At 37.2% G+C, this 22,479-nt stretch overlaps 1 protein-coding gene across 6 annotated transcripts in view; it reads right to left on the bottom strand.

Annotated features, from left to right (window-relative positions):
- VPS8 (VPS8 subunit of CORVET complex) overlaps positions 1-22,479 on the bottom strand; it is a 252,231-nt gene that overhangs the window by 99,674 nt on the left and 130,078 nt on the right. For all 6 annotated transcript variants that reach the window (XM_034999742.1, XM_034999746.1, XM_034999741.1 and 3 more), the window contains 5 exons: positions 21,340-21,396; positions 17,968-18,050; positions 17,161-17,245; positions 16,299-16,397; positions 2,757-2,846 (listed from right to left, as the gene is read on the bottom strand). In XM_034999742.1, the coding sequence (XP_034855633.1) occupies positions 2,757-2,846; positions 16,299-16,397; positions 17,161-17,245; positions 17,968-18,050; positions 21,340-21,396 (414 nt within the window). The remainder of the gene's footprint in view (positions 1-2,756; positions 2,847-16,298; positions 16,398-17,160; positions 17,246-17,967; positions 18,051-21,339; positions 21,397-22,479) is intronic.

Raw genomic sequence — 22,479 nt, 5'->3', positions numbered from 1 at the left:
TGTAATCAGCTACAGAAGAGAACACACTGCAACATGTTAGCCGTCAGTATGCCATAAAATCTGGGTTCTGCTTCTTCCACTTATTTGCTATATGACTTTGTATAAATCACTGACTCTCTTAGCAATTCAGTTTACTTATGTGAAAAAGAGAACAGCAGTATCTTCTCTGCCTTCTGCACAGGGTAGAGGTGAGAATTAAATGAGATATACCTTAAAATACTATATGAATAAAATGTTTTTAAGTTCTTAGGAAAGCTAAGCAAAAATTATAGCTTAGTTTTTCTTTTTTCTTTATTTTTGGATATATTCAAACTTCACCTGTATAAAGCACAGAACTCAAAACCGGAAAGGATTAATGTAATTTAGAAGACAACATTTAAGATATGTTTATCAGTCTTTGATTTTCTATCTTTTCCCTGGTCTATCATTTTGTTTTATTTAAATATGACTTTCCTTCTGGTTATAACTTAATATTCTGGCTTTCTTTTTCATTTCAAGCATTCTCAAAACAATTGGTCAGAAGCATATTTCTTGCCACCAAGAAAGGTACTTTATAAAATTTGTGTGGGATTCTCTCATATTCAGTAAATCTCTGCAATAAGTAAACACTTCATTTCTTTAAATGTGTACGACTCAACAAGCACTCCACAATCAAATAGCCAGTTTTTTTAAAAAAAATCCATGACACTTCAGCTTTTTTATGTTTGTCTAATGAGTGACATTATATTCATTTACTTGGCCTATCTCTAAGGATCTTTAGAGACTAAGGAAAATAGAAAGCCCTGCATTGGATAGCCTTACATTTTAAATGACAGTAACAACACTTAAAGATGAGGAGCTATATCAGAAACTGCTGACTTTTAAAGAGCGGAGAGGCTCTGTGGACTGAAGAGTAGTTGTAGCAGAAGCGTCCTCCTGTCCTCATCACTAGAATGGACTGGATGACTCTCCATGTACTTCCTCAGTATCCTGGGCAATGCTCTGTCATCATTCAAGTCCAATTATTCTGCAACTGTCTTTTGGCTTACCCGTCTTCTTCCTTGAGCACAGGGATACATGTATATGTTTTCTGCATCCTTGGCACATAACAGTGTTTTTGGTTCACAGCAGGTACATAATATTTATTGAATCCATGAATGTGTCTTTATCTTGAGTTAACGGACCTCATCATGCTGGACAGCCAAGCCCGATGTCTGGGAGTCACTTTTAACCTCTCCGATCACTTTCGACTCAATTCTAAGCCCTACATGTTCTACTTCACAAACACATCCTAAACCCGTCCACATCACTGCCACAGACTTAGTCCCCATCCTCGCCATCTTTTGCCTAGAGCCTTCACCTTCTAACTGACTGGTCTACGTGGTCTCTCTTCTCCATATGCTCTCTTTGCTAGTCCACTCCCCACACTATAAAGTTAATTTTCTGTAAAATGAATCTAATGATGTCCTTTTGCTGAAAAACTTCAGTAATTCTCTAGGTTATCTAGAAGATATGGTATAATTTCTTAGCACTACACATAAGACAGTTCAGTATCAGAGTGCAAACTCTAGTTTCTAGCCTCTACACCTTTAACTCCTCCCTCCATCAGAACTTTTCTGACTTACCTGAATGCTCCTCCCACCATTGTCACCAGGACGTCATAGTCACAGACCTGGCCATTCTCTGGATATGCATGTTGTCTCATGCCTTCAAGTCTTTACATACCCAGAATCCTCTATTTAGAAAGTTAGTCTCAATTCTTCTGCCTAGAAAACTGATGCCAATCGCTCAGGACCCAGCCCAGGCACGTCTGGGAGCTCTCGCCTGGCCTCAGTCAGTCACTCTCTTCTCTTGCTTCTGTAACACTTTCTCCATGTGTCTGGTGTAGCACTTATAACCTTGCATGGTTATATAAGTGCTTCTTTCTTCCACATGGAAAGTTAAAGAAAAGGCTGCATTCCTATCTGCAACCCAAGGCCTACCATACTGTGGTACACGGTGAGGCCGTGACAAGTGTTTAAATTAACAAGTTCCAGATCTTTGTCTCTCCTTCCAGCTGCCCTCCACTCAATGCTTTGGTTTTCCTCTTGCATAGTTATCCCCTCCTACACTTATGGGCACTTGAGGACTCTAGGTCATGCTTTATGTTGCTGTCATGGTCCTATTCCCTACCTCTATCACTTGTGGACCTAACACCAGTAAGCAAAACGCACTACCAGCACTGCAATCATAGTGACAAGTGGAATCCTAGGGTCACTAAATAATACTTGAAACTGAGCGTCTCAATATTTGACATTAATATAACTGTATCCTAATTAAGATTTCCCAAGAAAAATTCTAAATAGCATTAACCCAAACTGAGACAAAAGTCTGAATAAATAATAAATAACGTCAACCTCAAAGAGAATAGAGCTGTAGTTCCTATAGTAAAAAACAAACAAACAAAAACCAAAAAAGAGGGGGGATCTTCTGTGGATTACTAATTCTAGATTAAGTACAGGGCATAGTTCTAAAAATGTTTCTGTGATATTACTATGTATCATGCAGAAAGATACACTCTTTCCTTTCCAGATGCAGAGATCATCATACAACTGCTCCCAAACACACACACACACACACACACACACACGTGCGCGCGCACACACACATTGTGTAAAAAAATGCTTAAATGGCAACTATGTATTGAAGACATTACTACAATCAAAGTTCTTAGGTGGATATTCAATAATTGTCTCTCCACTAGATGCTTCTTCCCAATATATTTTTGCAATATTTACCTGAAGTTTTTTAATGACTGTTTCAATCTGTTCAGAAAAGTGAGTAGCAACCAGCTCTGCAGCTTTACCTGGCCTCAGGGATACAAGTTCCTAAAGTGAAAGGAAAAGATAAAATGATTTTTTATGTTAAGTTTAAATAGAATTTCCATAGATGTGAAGCATGATTACCTACTTCAGTATTTTCATGAGCTTCTATACTGCATTTCAGAAGACCTCAATGTAAGGTCTCAATTTAAAGGCACATTGCAAATGAACAAAATTAGAAATATGCCAGGTAAAAAATTAGATTTTGATATAAAAGGTAATTCATGCTTAGAAAATGAAAGCACTAAACTGTGGATTTAAGCCTTGATATCTACAGGATGAACAGAAGGAACAAAAGCTTTCCCAAATTTCCTGTCAGTGAATTTCACCCTTGAGCTTAAAGTAATAACTTGAAGCAATTAAAAAAAAAAAAGTATAGTTGCAATTTTTCCAGTTAAGAATTTGAAAACTTTATGCCTGATGCCTGGTAGATTTTGAAACAAGGAGTGTCTTAAAACAATTTAAGGTCACAAGTCTTAAATGAGACAAAGAGGTTGACCACTGTTTATTAACCACTGTTAATAAGATCTATTTCTGTCAAATTTAAGACTTCCAATCTGCCCTCTCCTTGAACTTTCCTAGACATTACTGGCTACTTATCTTCTTGAAACTCTCTTCTAACTTGGTTTCTGTGACCTACTCTTCTATCCTTCCAATTGCACGTTTACATGGCTGAAATGCAAAGACCAACAACAGATCAATGTGGTAAATTCTCAAATAAAAATGAGACAAGTTACTGTGACTGCAACATTCATGATATATCTAAGATTTCTGTATTAGTACCTGCTCTTCAATAATAATGAGCAGATACAAGTAACTGTAGTTTATACTACTTTTATAGAATACATCTCAAAACAGAGAAAGCACAGCTAATGAACATCACAAATGAAAAGGGGATATTACCCATCGATCTGAAGATATTAAAAATAAATTATTATGGATTAATTTATATCAAGAATTTGAAAATTTAGACAAAATGGGTAACAGTTCCTAGAAAAATGTCATTTAATAAACCGACTTAACAATTAGAAAAACCTGCGTTGATTTTTAACCACTAAGGAAATTGAATGAATACTCAAAAGTTCTATATAGAAAACTCCAGGCCCAAAGAGCTTCACTGGTGAGTTCTAGCAACCATTTAAGGAAGAAATAATGCCAACCTCTTACAGAGAATAGGAAACAAAACAAAACAAAACAAAACTTCAGCTCATTTTATGAGACTAGCAAAATTTTTGATACCTAAACTCAACAGGACAATGTAAGAAAGAACTACACTGATACAAACATCCTAAATAAAAACAAAGTCCAACAATATTTAAAAAGGATAATATCAGGATCAAGTTACATTTATCCAAGAATTCAAGGCTAGTTTAATACCAGTAAGATTCACCATAACTATAGAATAAGAAAGAAAAGGCAAAAAAACTCATTTATGAGAAAACTGTTAACATACCAGAAATAGAAGACTTCCATAAAAATTCTTAAACACTGTACTTATATTGGAAATAAACATTTAAAAAAAACCATTAACTATAGCACTGCTATGATGAAAATATGAAATTGTGACAGTTAATCTAATGAAGAATAGAAAATCTCTACAGAGAAAATTATAAACCTTTATAGAAGCTCTTGAATAAAGGCTTATACCGTATGGTCATAGACTGGAAGACTCAATATTGTAAAGATGCCAATTAAATTTAAAAATAACTGAGAGATTCAGTGCAGTCCCTGTCACTATCATAAGGATAAAAGAATTGTTTTGCTATGACCAGCTGATAACGTATTTAAAAGTATAAAAGGTCGATAGGTGGGGAGGACGGCAGAGTAGGAGGACCCTAAGCTCACCACTTCCCACCAATACAACTAAATAACACCTACATTAGGGTAAATTACCCAGAAAATGACCTGAAGACTAGCAGAACAAACTCTCCACAGCTAAATATAGAGAAGAGACCCCATTGAAGCAGGTAGGAAGGGTGGAGACACGGTAGGGAGCTAAACGGACCAACAGGACTAAACACAGGAGGGATGGACACCTTGGGCACAGAGAGGGGAGAGAAACAGACTCTTGCATCAGGAAGCCTACATGGGAAGATGAAACCCCCTAACACGGCTTTGAAAACTTATAATCAGTGGGATTTTAAACCTGGAACTTTGAAAATCAGCAGACTAGTAAGAGAGCCTGGAGGGTGAGAGGAGACTGAGTCTCTGCCCTTAAAGAGATGGCACAAAAAACAAGCCCTGAGGAGATACAACATTAGCAGCATTAGTTTGAAAAATGCACATGGCATAGGGGAGGGAGATTTGTTTGCTAATCTCAGAGCATGTGCTGGAGGGGCAGGGATCCTTGGGAGACCTCTCTAGGAACAAAGGAGCTGGTGGGCACCATTTCCTTCCCCTGCTCCTCCCTCCCCCCAACCCCCCAGCATAAACACACAGCCACCTGCAGGAACCAGCACAGCTCCAATACTCTCTAACTAACTTACATACACCACCACTGCACCCCAGCTCTCCTGTGGACATGCCTCCTTCAGCCAGGTCTCCATTCCAGGTCCCTCCCACAGCAGACCGACACAAACCTTGCTAACAGTATGCATCCTGCCCCAGGGCACTTCAACGAATCTGACCCCTCCAACCTAGCCTGCCTCGATCCCCAGCAGCTGCAAGGTCCCTCTTGCCAGTGTGGACCTTGCCAGCACTGCATGCCCCACTTCCGTAGTCTCCTGCAGTTAAGGGCTACCACATCTCTGGCAAACGCATGGTCTAACTCACCTTAAGACCAAGGTGACCCCAGAATGACCCACTAACAATACAGGGAACAAACCCTGACCACAAAAGGCAAAGAGCTATTGCAGATAACTGGACTAAAAGCAAAGGCAGCTCAGTTACAATAGTAGGATGCATGCAACACCCATAGAAGACCCCTTGAAGCACCAGGTTCTGGTGAACAGGGGACATCATGCTGCAGGGCACTATAGGACCTCTTCTTCATAAGGCCACTACTTTCAACAGCAGGAGACATAGCTGACTCTCTTAACACCCAGAAGCAGACACAGAGAGTTCAACAAAATGAAGAGATAGAGGAATATGTCCCAAATGAAAGAACAGGACAAAAATCACAGCAAGAGAGCTAAATGAAAGCGATAATATGCCTAATAGAGAATTTAAATTAGTGGTCATAAAGATACTCATTGGACTTGAGAAGAGAGTGGAGGAACTCAGTAAGACTCTTAACAAAGAGACAGAAAATATAAAAAAGAACAAAACAGAGATTAAGAACTTAATTACTGAAATTAAAAATATATTACATGAAATAAAAAGTAAACTAGGAGAAGCAGAAGAATAGACAAGTGACCTGGAGGACAGAGTAATGGAAAACAATCAAGCTGAACAGGACAGAGGGAAAAAAAAGAAAACAGAAATAGACTTAGGGAATTCAGCAACACCATCAAGTAGAACATTCACATTATGGGGATTCCAGAAGAAGAGAGAGAAAAGGGTGCAGATAATTTATCTGAAGAAATAATAGCCAAAAACTTCCTGATTCTGGGATGGAAACAGAAATCTAGATCCAGGAGGCACAGAGAGCTCCCAACATAATCAACCCAAAGAGGTCCTCACCAAGACACACAGTATTTAAAAGGGCAAAAAGGACTGATAAACAGAGAATTTTAAAAGCAGCAAGAGAAGACAGTTATGTACGAGGGAAACCACATAACGCCATCACTGATTTCTTTGAAGGCCAAAAGACAGTGGTATGATATATTCAAAGGCTAAAAGAAAAAAAATACCTGCAGCCAAGAATACTCTATCTGGCAAGGCTACCATTCAGAATAGAAGGACATTACACGCAAACAATGAATCGTGGAACACTACATCAAAAACTAATGATGTAATGTATGGTGATTAACATATTAATAAAATTTAAAAAAAAGAATAAAAGGACAGATAGTGTTTCCCAGACAAACAAAAGTTAAAGGAATTCATCACCACTAAAACAGTCCCACAAGAAATGTTAAAGGGAACTCTTTCAGTGGAAAGAAAGACAGTAAATAAAAGTAGGAAATACAAAAGCATTAAAATATATCTATAAAAATCAGTCAAGGCATTCACAAAATAAATGGATATAAAGTATACCACCATATACACCTAAAACCTGTAAGGGAAAGGAGTAAAAAATGGGTTCAAACTTAAGTGACCATCAACTTAATATATGCATAAGATGTTATATATAAACCTAAGGTAACCACAAATCAAATCCAGTAAAAGATATGCAAAAAAGAGTAAAGAATCAAGTATACCACTAAACAAAGCCAGCAAACCATGAAAGAAGAGAGCATGAGAGAAAGGAACAGAGAAAAACTACAAAAAGAACCACAAGATTAGTAACAAAACTGCAGTAAATACATATCTATCAATAATTACTTTGAATGCAAATGGACTAAATGCTTCAATCAAAAGACACAGGATGACAGAACGGATTAAAAAAACAAGACCCATCTATATGCTGCCTACAAGAGACTCATTTCAGACCTAAAGACACATGCAGATCAAAAGTGAAGGGATAAAAAAGCATTTACCATGCAAATGAAAGTGAAAAGAAAGCCAGGGTAGCAATACTTATATTGGACAACTAGACTTTAAAACAAAGAGTGTAACGAGAGGCAAATAACAGACACTATATAAATATAAAGGGAACAATCCAACAAGAAGATATAACAACTGTAAATATTTATATGGGAGCACCCAAATACATAAAGCAGTTAATAACAGAAAGGAAGTCACTGATAATAATACAGTAAAAGGGTACTTTAACACCTCACTTACATCAATGTACAGGATCATCCAAACAGAAAGTCAACAAGGAAATAGTGGCTTTGAATGACACACTGCACCAGATGGAAATCCATATATCCATCCAGATATATTCAAAACCTATCCTAAAACAGCAGAAAACATTTTTTTTCCCCCAAGTGCATATGGAACACTCTTCAGAAGAGATCACAAGTTAGGCCACAACAAGTCCAAACAAATTCAGGAAGACTGAAATCATACCATCCATCTTTTCTAACCACAATGCTATGAAACTAGACGTCAACCAAAAGAAAGAGTCTGGAATGACCACAAATACATGGAGGTTAAATAACATGCTACTAAACAATCAATGGATCAACCAAGAAATCAAAGAATAAAAAAATAAATGGAAACAGGGGTGCCTGGGTGTCTCAGTCAGTTAAGTGTCTGCCTTCGGCTGGGGTCATGGTCCCGGGGTCCTGGGATTGAGCCCCATGTCAGGCTCCCTGCTCAGTGGGGAGCCTGCTTCTGCCTCTCTCTCTCTGCCCTTCCCCCAGCTCATACTCTCTCCCTTGTGCTCTCTCAAATAAATAAATAAAATCTTAAAAGGAAACAAATGAAAAAGAAAATACAATGGTCCAAAATCTTTAGGATGCAGGAGAAGCTGTTGTAAAAGGGAAGTTTATAGCAATACAGGCCCACCTCAAGAAGTAAGAAAAATCTCAAACAACCTAACCTTCTACCTAAAGAAGTTAGAAAAAGAACAAAAGCCAAAACAGTAGAAGGAAGGACATAAAGATTAGAGCAGAAATAAATGATACAGAAACTAAAAAAATGGGGCGCCTGGGTGGCTCAGTCATTAAGCGTCTGCCTTCGGCTCAGGTCATGATCCCAGGGTCCTGGGATCGAGCCCCACATTGGGCTCCCCGCTCTGTGGGAAGCCTGCTTCTCCCTCTCCCACTTCCCCTGCTTGTGTTCCCTCTCTCGCTGTGTCTCTCTGTGTCAAATAAATAAAATCTTAAAAAAAAAAAAAAAAACTAAAAAAAATAGAACAGAGCAATGAAACCATGAGCTGGTTCTTTTTATTTTTTTTTTTAATTAATTTATTTTTTTATTCTTATGTTAATCCCCATACATTACATCATTAGTTTTAGACGAAGTGTTCCATGATTCATTGTTTGTGCATAACACCCAGTGCTCCATGCAGAATGTGCCCTCCTCAATACTCACCACCAGGCTAACCCATCCTCCCACCTCCTCCCCTCTAGAACCCTCAGTTTGTTTTTCAGAGTCCATCGTCTCTCATGGTTCGTCTACCCCTCCAATTTCCCCCGCTTCATTCTTCCCCTCCCGCTACCTTCTTCTTCTTTTTTTTCTTAACATATATTGCATTATTTGTTTCAGAGGTACAGATCTGAGATTCAACAGTCTTGCACAATTCACAGCACCATGAGCTGGTTCTTTGAAAAAAATCAAAATGGATAAACCTTAAGGCACTCATCAAAAAAAAAAAAAATGCAGCAGGCTCAAGTAAACAAAATCAAAAATGAAAGAGGAGAAATAACAACTGACACCACAGAAATACAATTATAAGAGAATATTATGAAAAATTATATGACAATAAATTGGACAACCTAGAAGAAATGGATAAATTCCTAGAAACATATAACCTCCCAAAACTGAATCCAGAAGAAATAGAAAATTTGAACAAACATAACCAGCAAAGAAATTGAATCAGTAATCAAAAAACTCCCAGCAAACAAAGTCCAGGACCAGATGGCCTCACAGGTGATTTCTACCAAACATTTAAAGAACAGTTAATACCTATTCTTCTCAAACTACTTCAAAAAGTAGAAGAGGGGCGCCTGGGTGGCTCAGTTGGTTAAGCGACTGCTTTCGGCTCAGGTCATGATCCTGGAGTCCCTGGATGGAGTCCCGCATCGGGCTCCCTGCTCGGCAGGGAGCCTGCTTCTCCCTCTGACCCTCCCCTCTCTCATATGCTCTATCTCTCTCATTCTCTCTGTCTCAAATAAATAAATAAAATCTTAAAAAAAAAAAAAGAAGAGAAAGGAAAGCTTCAAAACATATTCTATGAGGATATACCAGTATTTGCTGACACCAAAACCAGATAAAGACCCTATGAGAAAAAGAACCACAGGCTACTATCTCTGATAGATACAGCTATGAAAGTTCTCAACAAAATACTAGCAAACTGAATCCACCAATACATTAAAAAAATCACTTACTATGATCAAATGGGACTTATTTCTGGGGTGCAAGGGTGGTTCATTATTTGCAAATCAATCAACGTGATTCATCACATCAATGAGAAAGGATAAAACCATATGACCATTTCAATAGATGTAGAAAAGCATCTGATAAAAGTACATCTGTTCATGATAAAAACCCTCAACAAAGTAGGTGTAGAGGTAACATTTCTCAATGTAATAAAAGCCATATATGAAAAGTCTGCAGGTAACCTCACACTCAATGGTGAAAAACTGAGAGCTTTTCCTCTAAAATCAAGAAGACGACAAGGGTGTCCACGCTCATTACTTTTGTTCAACACAGTACTACAGGTTCTAGCCACAGCAATCAGACAAGAAAAAGAAATAAAAGACATCCAACTTGGTAAGGAAAAAGAACTTTCACTATTTGCAGATGACATGATACCACATATAGAAAACCCTAAAGACTCCACCAAAAGACTACTAGAATTGATAAATGAATTCAGTAAGGTCACAGGATACAAAATCAATATATAGAAATCCACTGCATTTCTATACACTAATAATGAAGTGGCAGAAGGAGAAATTAAGAAAACAATCTCATTTACAACTGCACCCAAAATAATAAAATACCCAGGAATAAATTTAACCAAGTAGGTAAAAGGCCTGTACCCTGAAAACTTTAACACAGTGATAAAAGAAACTGAAGATGACAAAAACAGATGGAAAGATATTCCACATTCATGGACTGGGAATATCAATATTGTTAAAATGTCCATACTACCCAAAGCAATCTATAGATTTAATGCAATCCCTATCAAAATACCAGTAGCATTTTTCATAGAACTGGAACAAATAATCCTAAAATTTGTATGAAAGCACAAAAGACCTGAAGAAGAACAAAACTGGAGGCATCACAATCCCAGATTTCAAAACATACTACAAAGCTGTAGTCATCAAAACAGTACAGTACTGGCACAAAAACAGATACAGAATAGAGAGCCTAGAAATAAACCCATTATTACAAGGTCAGTTACTCTTAGGCAGAGGAGGCAAGAATTTCCAATGGGAAAAAGCCTCTTCAACAAATGGTGCTGGGAAAACTGGACAGCAACATGCAAAAGAATAAAACTGGGCCACTTTCTTACACCAGACACAAAAATAAACTCAAAATGGATTAAGGACCTAAACGTGAGACCTGAAACCCTAAAAATCCTAAAAGAGAGCCCAGGCGGTAATTTCTCTGACATCGGCTGTAAGTAACATTTTCCTACATATGTCTCCTGAGGCAAGGGAAATAAAAGCAAAAATAAGCTACTGGGACTACATCAAAATAAAAAGCTTCTGTACAACAAAGGAAACAATCAACAACAAAACTAAAAGACACGCTACAGAATGGGAAAGATATTTGCAGATGACCTATCCAATAAAGGATTAGTATCAAAAGTACATAAAGAATTATATAACTCAACACTAAAAAAAAACAAATAATCCAATTAAAAATGGGCAGAAGACACAATAGACATTTCTGCAAAGACAACATACAGATGGCAAACAGACATATGAAAAGTTGCTCAACATCACTTATCATCAGGAAAATGCAAATCAAAACTACAATGAGGTATCACCCCACACTTGTCAGAATGGCTGAAATCAAAAAGCACAAGAAACAAGTGTGCATGAGGATGTGAAGAAAAAGGAACCCTCGTGCACTGTGGTTGGGAATGCAAACTGATGTGGAGAACAGTGTGTAAGTTCCTCAGAAAATTAAAAATAGGGGCGCCTGGGTGGCTCAGGTCATGATCTCCAGGTCCTGGGATTGAGCCCTGCATCGGGCTCTCCGCTCACTGGTGAGTCTACTTCTCCCTCACCCTCTCCCTCTGTGATCCCTCTCGCTCTTGCTCTCTCTCAAATAAATAAATAAAATCTTTAAAAAAATACATTAATAAAAAAATTAAAAATAGAGCTACCATATGATCCAGTAATTCCACTACTGGGTATTTACCAAAAGAATACGAAAACACTAATTTGAAAAGATATATGCACCCCTATGTTTACTGCAGCATTATTTACAACAGTCATGTATATATACACAATGGAATATTACTCACTCATAAAAAGAATAAAATCTTGCCATTTGCAACAACATGAATGGAGCTAGAGAGTATAATGCTAAGTGAAATAAGTCAGTCAGAGAAGGACAAATACCATATGATTGATTTCACTCATATGTGGAATTTAAGAAACAAAACAAAGGAGAAAGGAGAAAAACCAAAAACACAGACTCTTAACTATAGAGAACCGATGGTTACCAGAGGGAATGGGGGTAGGGGGATGGGTGAAACAGGTGAAGAGGATTAAGTGTACACTTATCACAATGAGCACTGAGTAATGTATAGAATTGTAGAATCACTATACTGTACACGTGAAAGTAACATAACACTGTATGTTAACTATATTAAAGTTAAAATTTAAAAATAAATAAAAGTATAAAAGGTCAAGAATAGCCAATACTCTCTTCAAGATTTATTACAAAACAACAATATTTAGTAGTGTGGCACTGATGCAGAGAGAGACAGAACAGTAAAGCAGAATAGAGTGCTGAAAAACAGATCAAACATATAGATCCTTGATATGCTTATGACAAAGTAGCACTGCTGAGCAATGGTGAAACGCAACTTTTTAAAATAACTGTTGCTGGGAAAACTGGACGTCCATACTTTGAAAATTAATTGGACACCACTCTTATACCATGTACAAAAACTGCTTTCAAGTGGACCTAAGATTCAAAGACAAAAACAAAATAAACAAGAAAGCTTTTAGACAATAATATAGGAGAATTTCTCCTTTAGTAGAGAAGGAAAAAATTGATGATTTGACTACTTAAAAAAAAAAAAAAAAAGAACCTTTCTTAAAAAGAACCACTGAAAAAAGCCATAGAGTGGAAGATATCCACAATATATATCACTGAAAAAAGACTAACATCCAGGATACATGATGAACTCCTATAAATCAGTAAGTACAAGAGACATTCTAATAGAAAAATGGGCAAAATACTTCAACAAGCACATCACAGAAAGGGAATTTAAATGGCCAATAAACAAGAAGACTATCAATCTCATTAGTAATTAAGGGTATGTAAATTTCAAACATAATAAAATATCATTATACATGCACTAGATGGGCAAAATTTTGAAGTCTAGCAAGAATACAGAGCTAATGGAAAATCTCATACAATGCAGGCATCTGGTGAAGTTTAATGTATTTATCTCAATTAACTGGCAATTATATGCCCCTAGAGCAGAAATTATCAAATCTTAGCATGCATCAAAATCACCTGAAGGGCCTACTGAACCATACCACTGGGTCCACCTCCAGAGTTTCAGATAGACTAGGTCTGAAGCGAAGACTGAAACGGCCTTTTTTTTTTTTTAAAAAGATTTTATTTATTTATTTGACAGAGAGAGAGACAGGGAGAGAGGGAACACAAGCAGGGCGAGTGGGAGAGGGAGAAACAGGCTTCCTGCCGAGCAAGGAGCCCGATGCGGGGCTCGATCCCAGGACCCTGGGATCATGACCTGAGCCGAAGGCAGAAGCGTAACGACTGAGCCACCCAGGTGCCCCTGAAACTGTTTTTTAAGTTCTCAGCTGATGCTGTAATGCTAGACTGCCCTCAAGAAATGCTGTGCTTAAGATGCATGTATAAGAAGTATGATCATGGATGGGGACGCCTGGGTGGCTCAGTTGGTTCAATGTCTGCCTTCGGCTCAGGTCATTATCCCAGAGTCCTGAGATCAAGTTCCACATCAGGCTCCTTGCTCAGTGGGGAACCTGCCTCCCACTTCCCCTGCTTGCTCAGTCTCTCTTGGACAAATAAATAAAATCTTTAAACAAACAAACAAAAAAGAATGCTCATGGATGGATTTAATAGCCCAAAACTAAAAATAATAGAAATGTTCACTAACAGTAGAAATGAATAAATTTTAATATAATTGTAAAATGGAATACAAGAATTAAAATGAACCACAGCTACCTACAACAAAATGTACAAACTTCAAAGAGTAGAACTTCATTTATGTAAAGTTCAGAAAAAGGCAAAACAAACATGTCGTTTTAGAGATGTAGGCACGTGAAGTAGCAGTATATAGAAAGGCAGGAAATTATCAGAAAAACCAGGATCCTGGGCATATCAGGGAAGGCAAGAGAATGTGATCAGGAAAGGATACACAGAAAGAGTCTCGGGTATTGGAAATAACTCGATTTCTTGATCTGGGCCTAGGATGTTTGCTTTTTTAAACGTGTTATTAAACTGCACATTTGTTTTATGCACTTTTGGGGATGTTTTCTATATTTCAAAATGAAAAATATTTTAAAGATTTATTTATTTATTAGAGAGAGAGAGTGTGCACATGTGTATGAGTGGTGCTGGGGGGGAGGAGGGAGGGAGAGAATCTCAAGCAGATTCCCTGCTGAGCGCACAGCCTGGCACAGGGCTCCATCTCTGAACCTGAGACCATGGTCTGAGCCAAAAGCAAGAGTCGGATGCTCAAGTTACTGAGCCTCCCAGGTGCCCCAAAATGAAAAATATTTTTAAAAATCTAATGAAGCATGTTTTGTCCATATTGGAAAAGCCACTGAAACTAGAGATTCTTTCCCTGGAATCCATAGACCCAGTCTAAGAATAGCTTTTAGGTGGTCTGTGGATCCCTGAAATCATAAACAAAATTACGTAGCTGTGTACATGCACAATCTTATGCACCAGGGGTCCAAATCTGTCATTAGATTCTTGTAAGAGGTCTATAACCCCCAAAGTGTGAAAAACCACTGATCTACACACTGTGTCTACTGTCAGAAAACTCTGAGTACTTTTCCCTCTACACACTGAATGTTGATTTTATTCACATTACTGAAGCCACAGAAGTTCTTCAAAAAAAGTCTATATATTTGTAATTGTGGCCTTAAGAGATACGAAAAAGTTCAAGGTGAAAAAATGTGCAGATGTGGGGAAAAGAATCAGCAGAAATAATTGTGCAGCAAACACTTCTTGTTTCTCCAGTATGAGTTTTCTGCTGAGTCATTTGTTTACTCATTAATTCATCACGTTTCACATTATGCAGAGACATAGCTTCATTTTCGGATGTCTGGAGTCCATGTGCTCAAACCACTGTATAATGCAGATGAAGTGAAATGAATAAGAAACCATAATGCAACTATGGAGACAAGGGACTGATGAAAGGAAAAAGAATACAAAATGATTAAAGGAAAAAAGATACAAATGAAAATCGAGAAAGGTTTCCTTGGGTTCTTTCCACCAAGATATATTCATCTTATTGTTAGCAGGAATAGGGTAACATTAAATAACACGTATGTTCTCAATCCTACAGATGAAAAAGCATAGCAATTACTTCAGACCACATATCTGGTGACGGACTGCCCCATCCTTCACAGCACATGTTTCACATAAGATGCTGTGCACATTTCCTATCTCTCTAAACTTTAAAACTGTCAGGAACTAGAACAAAGAATTCACGTAACAAGCAATGTTTCCTCAAAGTTTCAGAGCTCATTCTTTTTTATCATTTTCCGTATGTATAACATTTTTTTTAAAGATATCGAATAATCACATATCTTTCACCACATCTCTAAACCCATTACCAGAAGTTCCCCCATCAGCTGATCCTTGCTACAAGGAAAAAAACTTTGTAGATTTGTTATCTCCAAAACTAGTATTACCTCAGCATCTTTCATTAAACTTTTTTTTTTTCAATTATTAGTGATCCATAAAACAGAACAGATTCAAAAAACCTGCTAACTCTGTTGCAGTGTACATGATGAATCTAAGGTACTAACGTGAGGACTGATTTTGGGGCCCCTCTTTAGAATGCACTGCCATCACATGTTCATCACACATGTATTAGTCTCTCCATTTAGGCATCTATAAGCTTGTTTTTTTTTTTTTTAAAAAGTTCTTGCTCCAAAGTCAACTCCTGTATTCTTGTAACACAGCATACATAAACAAAATCAGAATCATCACTCTGTTACATAGGAGAGAGAAATACATCAGAGAGAACAATGCATTAGAGTACTGTTTGTAAAATTCCATTGGGTGATTGGGGTGAACGGCTCCCTATCACATTTTAGGGGGGGAAGACCAAAACTACTCTCAGAGCCATTCTAAGGTTCTAAGAACCCACTAATATTCCAGTTTGTCATCCGGCTGACTGAACTTGGGTTCTTTTCAGAAGTCATGATATGATAAATTGTATAGGACATGGACTTTATGAATACAAATAAAAGGTGAAATAATCTGAAAAAGATGTTAATCCTCAAGTAGATCAACTTAACATGACACCTGCCATTACTTAGTTAGCATACACTTAATTTGGGAGCTATCCATACAAATGGGGAAATTTAACAAGTTTTATTGAATCAGCACCTCTATATGATCCATTGCTTTCTGCCATACAGACTGCTTCTCCTCTGCACTGTGTCCAGGAATGGATAAGATATTGTGAATGTAGTTAAAGACTTCTTCCTGAAGAACACGAGACAATACAACTTATTCATTAATTCACTCAAGCAATAGTCAGTCACTATCCACTATCTGTACTAGTCTTGGTAAGTATCTATTATTTGGAGCTGGTAAACCATTTGTAGATAAACTGCTGGAAAACTGACACTAAAGAGAATGAGTTTAATGTTTAGGGTACACTCTTGGAAGTTGCAAATCCATTCCAATTAATTTTGGTCTCAATTTCACTAACCAAATGAGGGAATATCATATACTTTTATCTTTGGTGGACCCTATCCACATTCCTAATTTCATCTCATATCACTCTTGCCCTTCTCTATTATCCTTGTCCCTATCCTGGAATACTTTTTTGCTGGCTCTTTGCTTGACTGGCTTCACCTCAAATTCCAAAACTCAGTCTCTATGTCACCTTCCCTGGCTGCTCTGTAGAAGTCAGTTTCCCCAGTATCTCCTAAAGTTGCACCCATTTTCTCTTCACTCATCACATCTGTAATTAAGTATTTGGTTTCCTTACTGTCAGTCTCCATCACTAAACTGTAAGTTCTAAAGTTGTAGCAAATATATCTGTTTTAATGATCAGTGTATACCTGGCTAATAGTAGGCACTCAACAAAAACCTGGTGAATAAATGAAGAAAACCTTGAATCAGCAAACACATGTCCCAACATTTCTACTGAATAGCTATACCTACTTAATAGTTATTTCTACTCAATAAGGGGAGGGGAGGACTGAGTAAGAAAAAACGGTAAAGCAGTATCATAGCTCACCTCCCTTAGCGGGTCACGTAAGTAGCAATCAATTATTTTGTCATATTGGTGTTCTCGTTCATACATAAACTCGCAAATTTGATAGCTAGAACAAAAAAGGAAAAACTTCAGAGTACCAACAGGCAGGCAGTTATTAGCTTATTGTTTCAAGAAGTTTGCTTACAGAGGTTATATTAGGGAAAATGAATATAGTAGGTGTGATTTCTACTGTGAAATGGAAGTTATAGTATCTAAGGGAGAGGAGTATCTGCCATTCCTCTAAATACAGGTTTAAAATGCTGCTGAACATGAATATTATGTTTATAAGAAATTTAAAAGCTGGGTACAAAATAAGTGTTAAAGCAACAATGTGTTACATAAAAACAGTTAATATATGAGTTATCAATTAACTATGTGAAGTTTCTCTGTTCAGAAATGAAATATTCAACAAATGAGATAAATAATAGTGTTAACATATTGGACCTTATTTGGTATGTTAAATTCTGCACTGTTTAGAATATGTATGAATAAGTAACTCAAAAATCTATAAAATAATGGAACTTTTAAGTAAACAAAACTAAAATTATAAATCATAAGACTTATTTCATTTTCATACTAAAACAAATGTACAAGGACTTCAAATTTACTCAGTGTTAATTTCTGCAAATGTTACTTAATTTCTAGACTCGAAAGACAAAAACATTTAGGTTTTTTGTTGTAATTTGCATAGCTTCCTTAATTAAAAATTGGCAATGCATCAACTGGCTTCCAGTTAGAGAAATGTAACTTAGTAAATGGGAATTAATGTATAACTTAAAAACCACTTACAATTCTGCTTTTTCTGCCATCCGGATGAGCCGACTCTCTTCAAACTGAACTATGCCTCCAGCCTGCAGCAATTCTAAAAGGACCTGAACATTTAAAATAAACAAGTAAAACACTCTGGAATCCACTTTTATTTACTAGCTCCGTTAAGAGTCCACTGAGTCACACAAACCATAACTTTTTTTTTTTTTTTTGTCCTTATTAGTTAATGTTTTGGCTTGGCTTTCCCATGTATGAGGTACAGAAAACTACTATTATAATGATGATGATACTGTAATTAGGTCTTATAAAAAGATAAATGGCTCTATTTTTCAAACATGGAAGGAATGCCACGGTGTTTGTAGATAAAGCCTTATTAGAATATCTAATTAACCCTCCACTAAGCCAAAAATGTCCATATATTTATCTGGTGCTTTTATGTCTCATGGTTCTTTAAAATCTATTGTCCACAGGTAGTATCCATGTTTACATGTTAATTTCTCTACTTATACTTAAACATTGGGGTTTCTTACAGCAGCATTATTCACAAGAGCCAGAAGGTGGAAACAACCCAAATGTCCACCAATGGAGGAATGGATATACAAAATATAGTATATGCATATAATGGAATATTATTCAGCCTTAGAAGGGAACGAAATTCTGACACATGCTATAACATGGATGAACCTTAAAAACATAATAGTAAAATAAGCCAGTCACAAAAGGACAAATACAGCTTGATTCCATTTATATGAAGAACCCAAAGTAGTCAAATTCACAGAGACAGAAAGTAGAATGGTAGCTGTCAGGGGCTGAGGAAGGTGGCAATGGGGATTTATTGTTTAATGGGTAGAGAGTCTCAATTCAGGAAGATAAAGGTCTGAAGATGGATGGTGATGATGGTTGCCCAACAATGAGATATACTTAAAGCCACTGAAATATACACTTAAAATGGTTAAAATAAATTTTATGGTATATATATTTTACCATAAAAACAAACAAAAACACTGGGGTTCATATAATTAATTTTTACCACAACAAGCAGATGAATAAAAAAGTGGTTAGGATGTTGAGACTGAATCATCAATATTTTTAAATAAACCTCAAAAGATAACAGAATCATTACATAGTCACTAGAACAATTGAGGAAGCTTTCTCTTATATTTAAGTTCAAGATCCAAAGTAATATGCCCCTTCCAGAACTTCAGGAAACCATTTAACAAAGTATTTTTCTAACACAGGAAACTGATTACTTTCAAGTTAAAGAAAGACAAAAAGGGGGAGAAGAAATGAAACCTATCCATACTTTACTTTTCAGAACCCTAATTCAGTCCATTTTGAGCACTATGATGTACTGTTATATAGAACTATGGAGTGAACCCATCTATTGGGAGCCTCAGTTTGGAATACCATAATAGAAATGTCATTGCTGAAGCCAGTCTTACCAACTGAACAGAGCTGACTGTTATATTTTCAGGAATTGTGTAAGCCAGTTGTTGAGCACAGCAATTGTTAAATAATAATTAAAATTTTAAAAAGTAATTAATATGCAAAACTCACCACTTCCTAATTATTTTACTACATTTTACTATGTATGCTCTTGAGGTTAGTTACTGCATCTGTAGGGTGGAAATATTATATAAGGGTGTGGCATCTCTTCCCAGTTCTATGTTTAGTAACATCATGTTGGTAGGCTGAAATCAGCCATGAGGGGAGTACTTACACTATGGAAATTAGCAAATGCTGTAAAAATCAAGTGTTGCTGTATTTTTAAAGGGGTGTAAAACAAACAAAAAGAAGAGTACGTGACACAGAGCCCATGTGCCCCACAAAGCCTACAATGTTTACTCTTTGGCCCTTTACAAAAAAAAAAATTGCAATCCCTGGGTAAGAGAGTGATGAAAATAGGCAATCAAATTTAAAAGTGTGCATGTCATAGTCATTATACTGTGAATAGCACAAAAAACTAAGGAATTATTTTTCTAGTATTCAAGAACTGATTGAGCACAGAAGTCACTTCACTGATGAATGTGTGAGGTTCTGTCATGCTTTCACTGTTGTGCCTTCATCTTATTCATTTAAATACTGAAAATATCAACCAACATTCGTATCAGAACTACACCTGGGGAAGCAGTTGTAAAATTTTAGCAGCATACCACCAGAAAACACTCAAAAATACTGCAGACACAAATTTTTATATATAACACATGATACATGAGTGCTGGATTAGAAGGTATGGAAGTGGGTTCTAATTTTAGTTATGCATTTGAGCAATTTACTGCATCAGTTTTCTGTATTTCTCAAATGAGTTGAGAAAAAAACCTAGTCTCAAAGGGGACTTCCAAAAACAGAGCATTACTATACGAGGATTACTTTTCAAAGTTTGACTTTTATGTTTAGATTTGATTTTTATTTCTGTTTAATTATTTATATTAAAAGTGTTTATCATTTTATATAAACACCATGCAGCCCATGATTCACTTTTCCTGCCACGAGAGAAACAGGGGCAAAGTGAGGGGTCCACATTATCTGTATTCAATATAATTTGAGATAACCAAAATTTAACAGCTGTTCTCGCCCCAAGTTAGTCTGCAGCAGTCACTGGGCCACAGCTGTGCAGAGAAAAGGGTCACTGTTGCTATCCTATGTTCTTTGAGTCTCAACCTTGCAGCTGTTGAGCACTATTACCATAAAAAAAACACCAGCGTAGCTCTCCAAGTACTTCTATTTTGTAGCTTGCTTATCTGACAAACTCTGGCCATCAATGTAGCTTGCTTATCTGACAAACTCTGGCCATCAATGTTAAATAGGCTCTCTTAATGCTCACAGTTATAGTAGGTAAGCTTTGAAGGAATCGTACTCCTGCAAGAGACGCTCAAGAAAGTGGCCTAAGTAGAAAGAAGTGGTAATCAAACAGTTACAATCTCACAGCGATTAGTGGAGGGACAGATGGATTCTAGTCCCCAGCAATGTTTACCCTAATGCAGGGGGGCTACAGAACACTCCTTAAAGTTGAAGGGGATCCTGCAGCCTTTCTGGTTCAAAGCCATAGCAGCTAGGAGTGGGTATCAGATAAACGGCCGGGGGGGGGAAAGGACACAACAGGTGTCAACTGCTGCTACTTCATGGAGAAGGATGAGTAACTCTCTTTGGTGTCATGCTGGATGCAAGACAGGTCCAGCCTGCCTAGGAATTTAGTCTGATATAAATTCTTTACAAAGGTACCTCTAACAACCATCCACACTATTTCCTGGTTGCCACTATCTAGCTGAGTATTAGAGTTTGGCACAAGTTACTTTCCCTTACATTTCATGAGGTCTAGCACAGAAGCATTCTTTCTAGCTTATTCTGTCCTCTTTCCCATCCTTTAGCAAGCAGAGTTCCAGTAGTTCATACCTGCTGTCTTTCAGAGTGTCGGGAGTCATCATCAGGACTACAGAGGAATTCAAGGACCTGGTCAAAGAAAAGGTATTTTCTTTGTTGGATATTAACATGGATGCCATAACACTGTAGTCATGAAAGCAACAATAACTACCCTTTCAATATCATCAATTCATTCACACTGGGCCATAACAGACACCACAGATATATGGTATCTTCCTCACTGACTGGCCTATTACATGGCACAGCTGGCTCAAGTATGTTAACAACTTAATATGTATCTGTCTTATCATTACTGTTCCGAAACATGGCAGGAAGACAGTGCCGTCTGCACACCTTAACCTTAAGATCCCTGATACCAAGGACCAAGCAAAGCATGGACTTTATAGAGTCCGGCCACTTGAATTTGAGTCTTAACCTCATTAACACTTAATAACAACACTTATCGCTAATAACAGTTATTAGGTAGGGACTGGGATGAGTGACATAACCTCTGTAGGCTTTAGTTTCCTCATCTGCATAATCGTAACAACTATACCAATCTCAGGACTACCATTACAATGGCGATGAGTTAACACATACATATAAAACCCTGGAACGGGGGCGCTTGGGGGGCTCAGTCAGTTAGGCGTCTGCTTTTGGCTCAGGTCATGATCCCGGGATCAAGCCCCGCATCGGGCTCCCTGCTCAGCCAGGAGCCTGCCGCTACCTCTCCCTCTGCCACTTCCCCTGCTTGTGCTCTTTCTCTCTCTCAAATGAATAAATAAAATCTTCAGGACAAAACAAAAAAACCCTGGAACAGAACCTGGTATTATGAAGTGCTCAATAAATGCTAGTCATTATTGGTAACTTTCTCCAGATAAAAAGGGTTTTCTTTGCCACCTGTGGATATATAGAAGATATTTAACTGGGATTAGGAGATACCTTCAGAGTCAAAGTCATTTATAAGGAAATTCAGTCTTTCTAATAGTGATCTCTCTTCCAGATGATCAACATCATAGACATGCTACCAATGAGATGCGTGACTTTTACATTCAAAAATTCTTGAGCAAACAATTCTAGGCAATTTAGAGCAACAGAATAACAGAGAAAAAAATTTCTATAAGCCAATCTCTACAAGCCATACTCCCAAGACAGCAAGTTACTAGGCAAAAT

This window comes from Mirounga leonina, unplaced genomic scaffold (genome assembly GCF_011800145.1).
Source record: "Mirounga leonina isolate KUSES-001 unplaced genomic scaffold, KU_Mleo_1.0 Mir_115, whole genome shotgun sequence".
NCBI lineage: Eukaryota > Metazoa > Chordata > Mammalia > Carnivora > Phocidae > Mirounga > Mirounga leonina.
The sequence above is the reverse complement of the archived record's forward strand: the minus strand, read 5'-3'. Positions and strand labels throughout refer to the sequence as shown.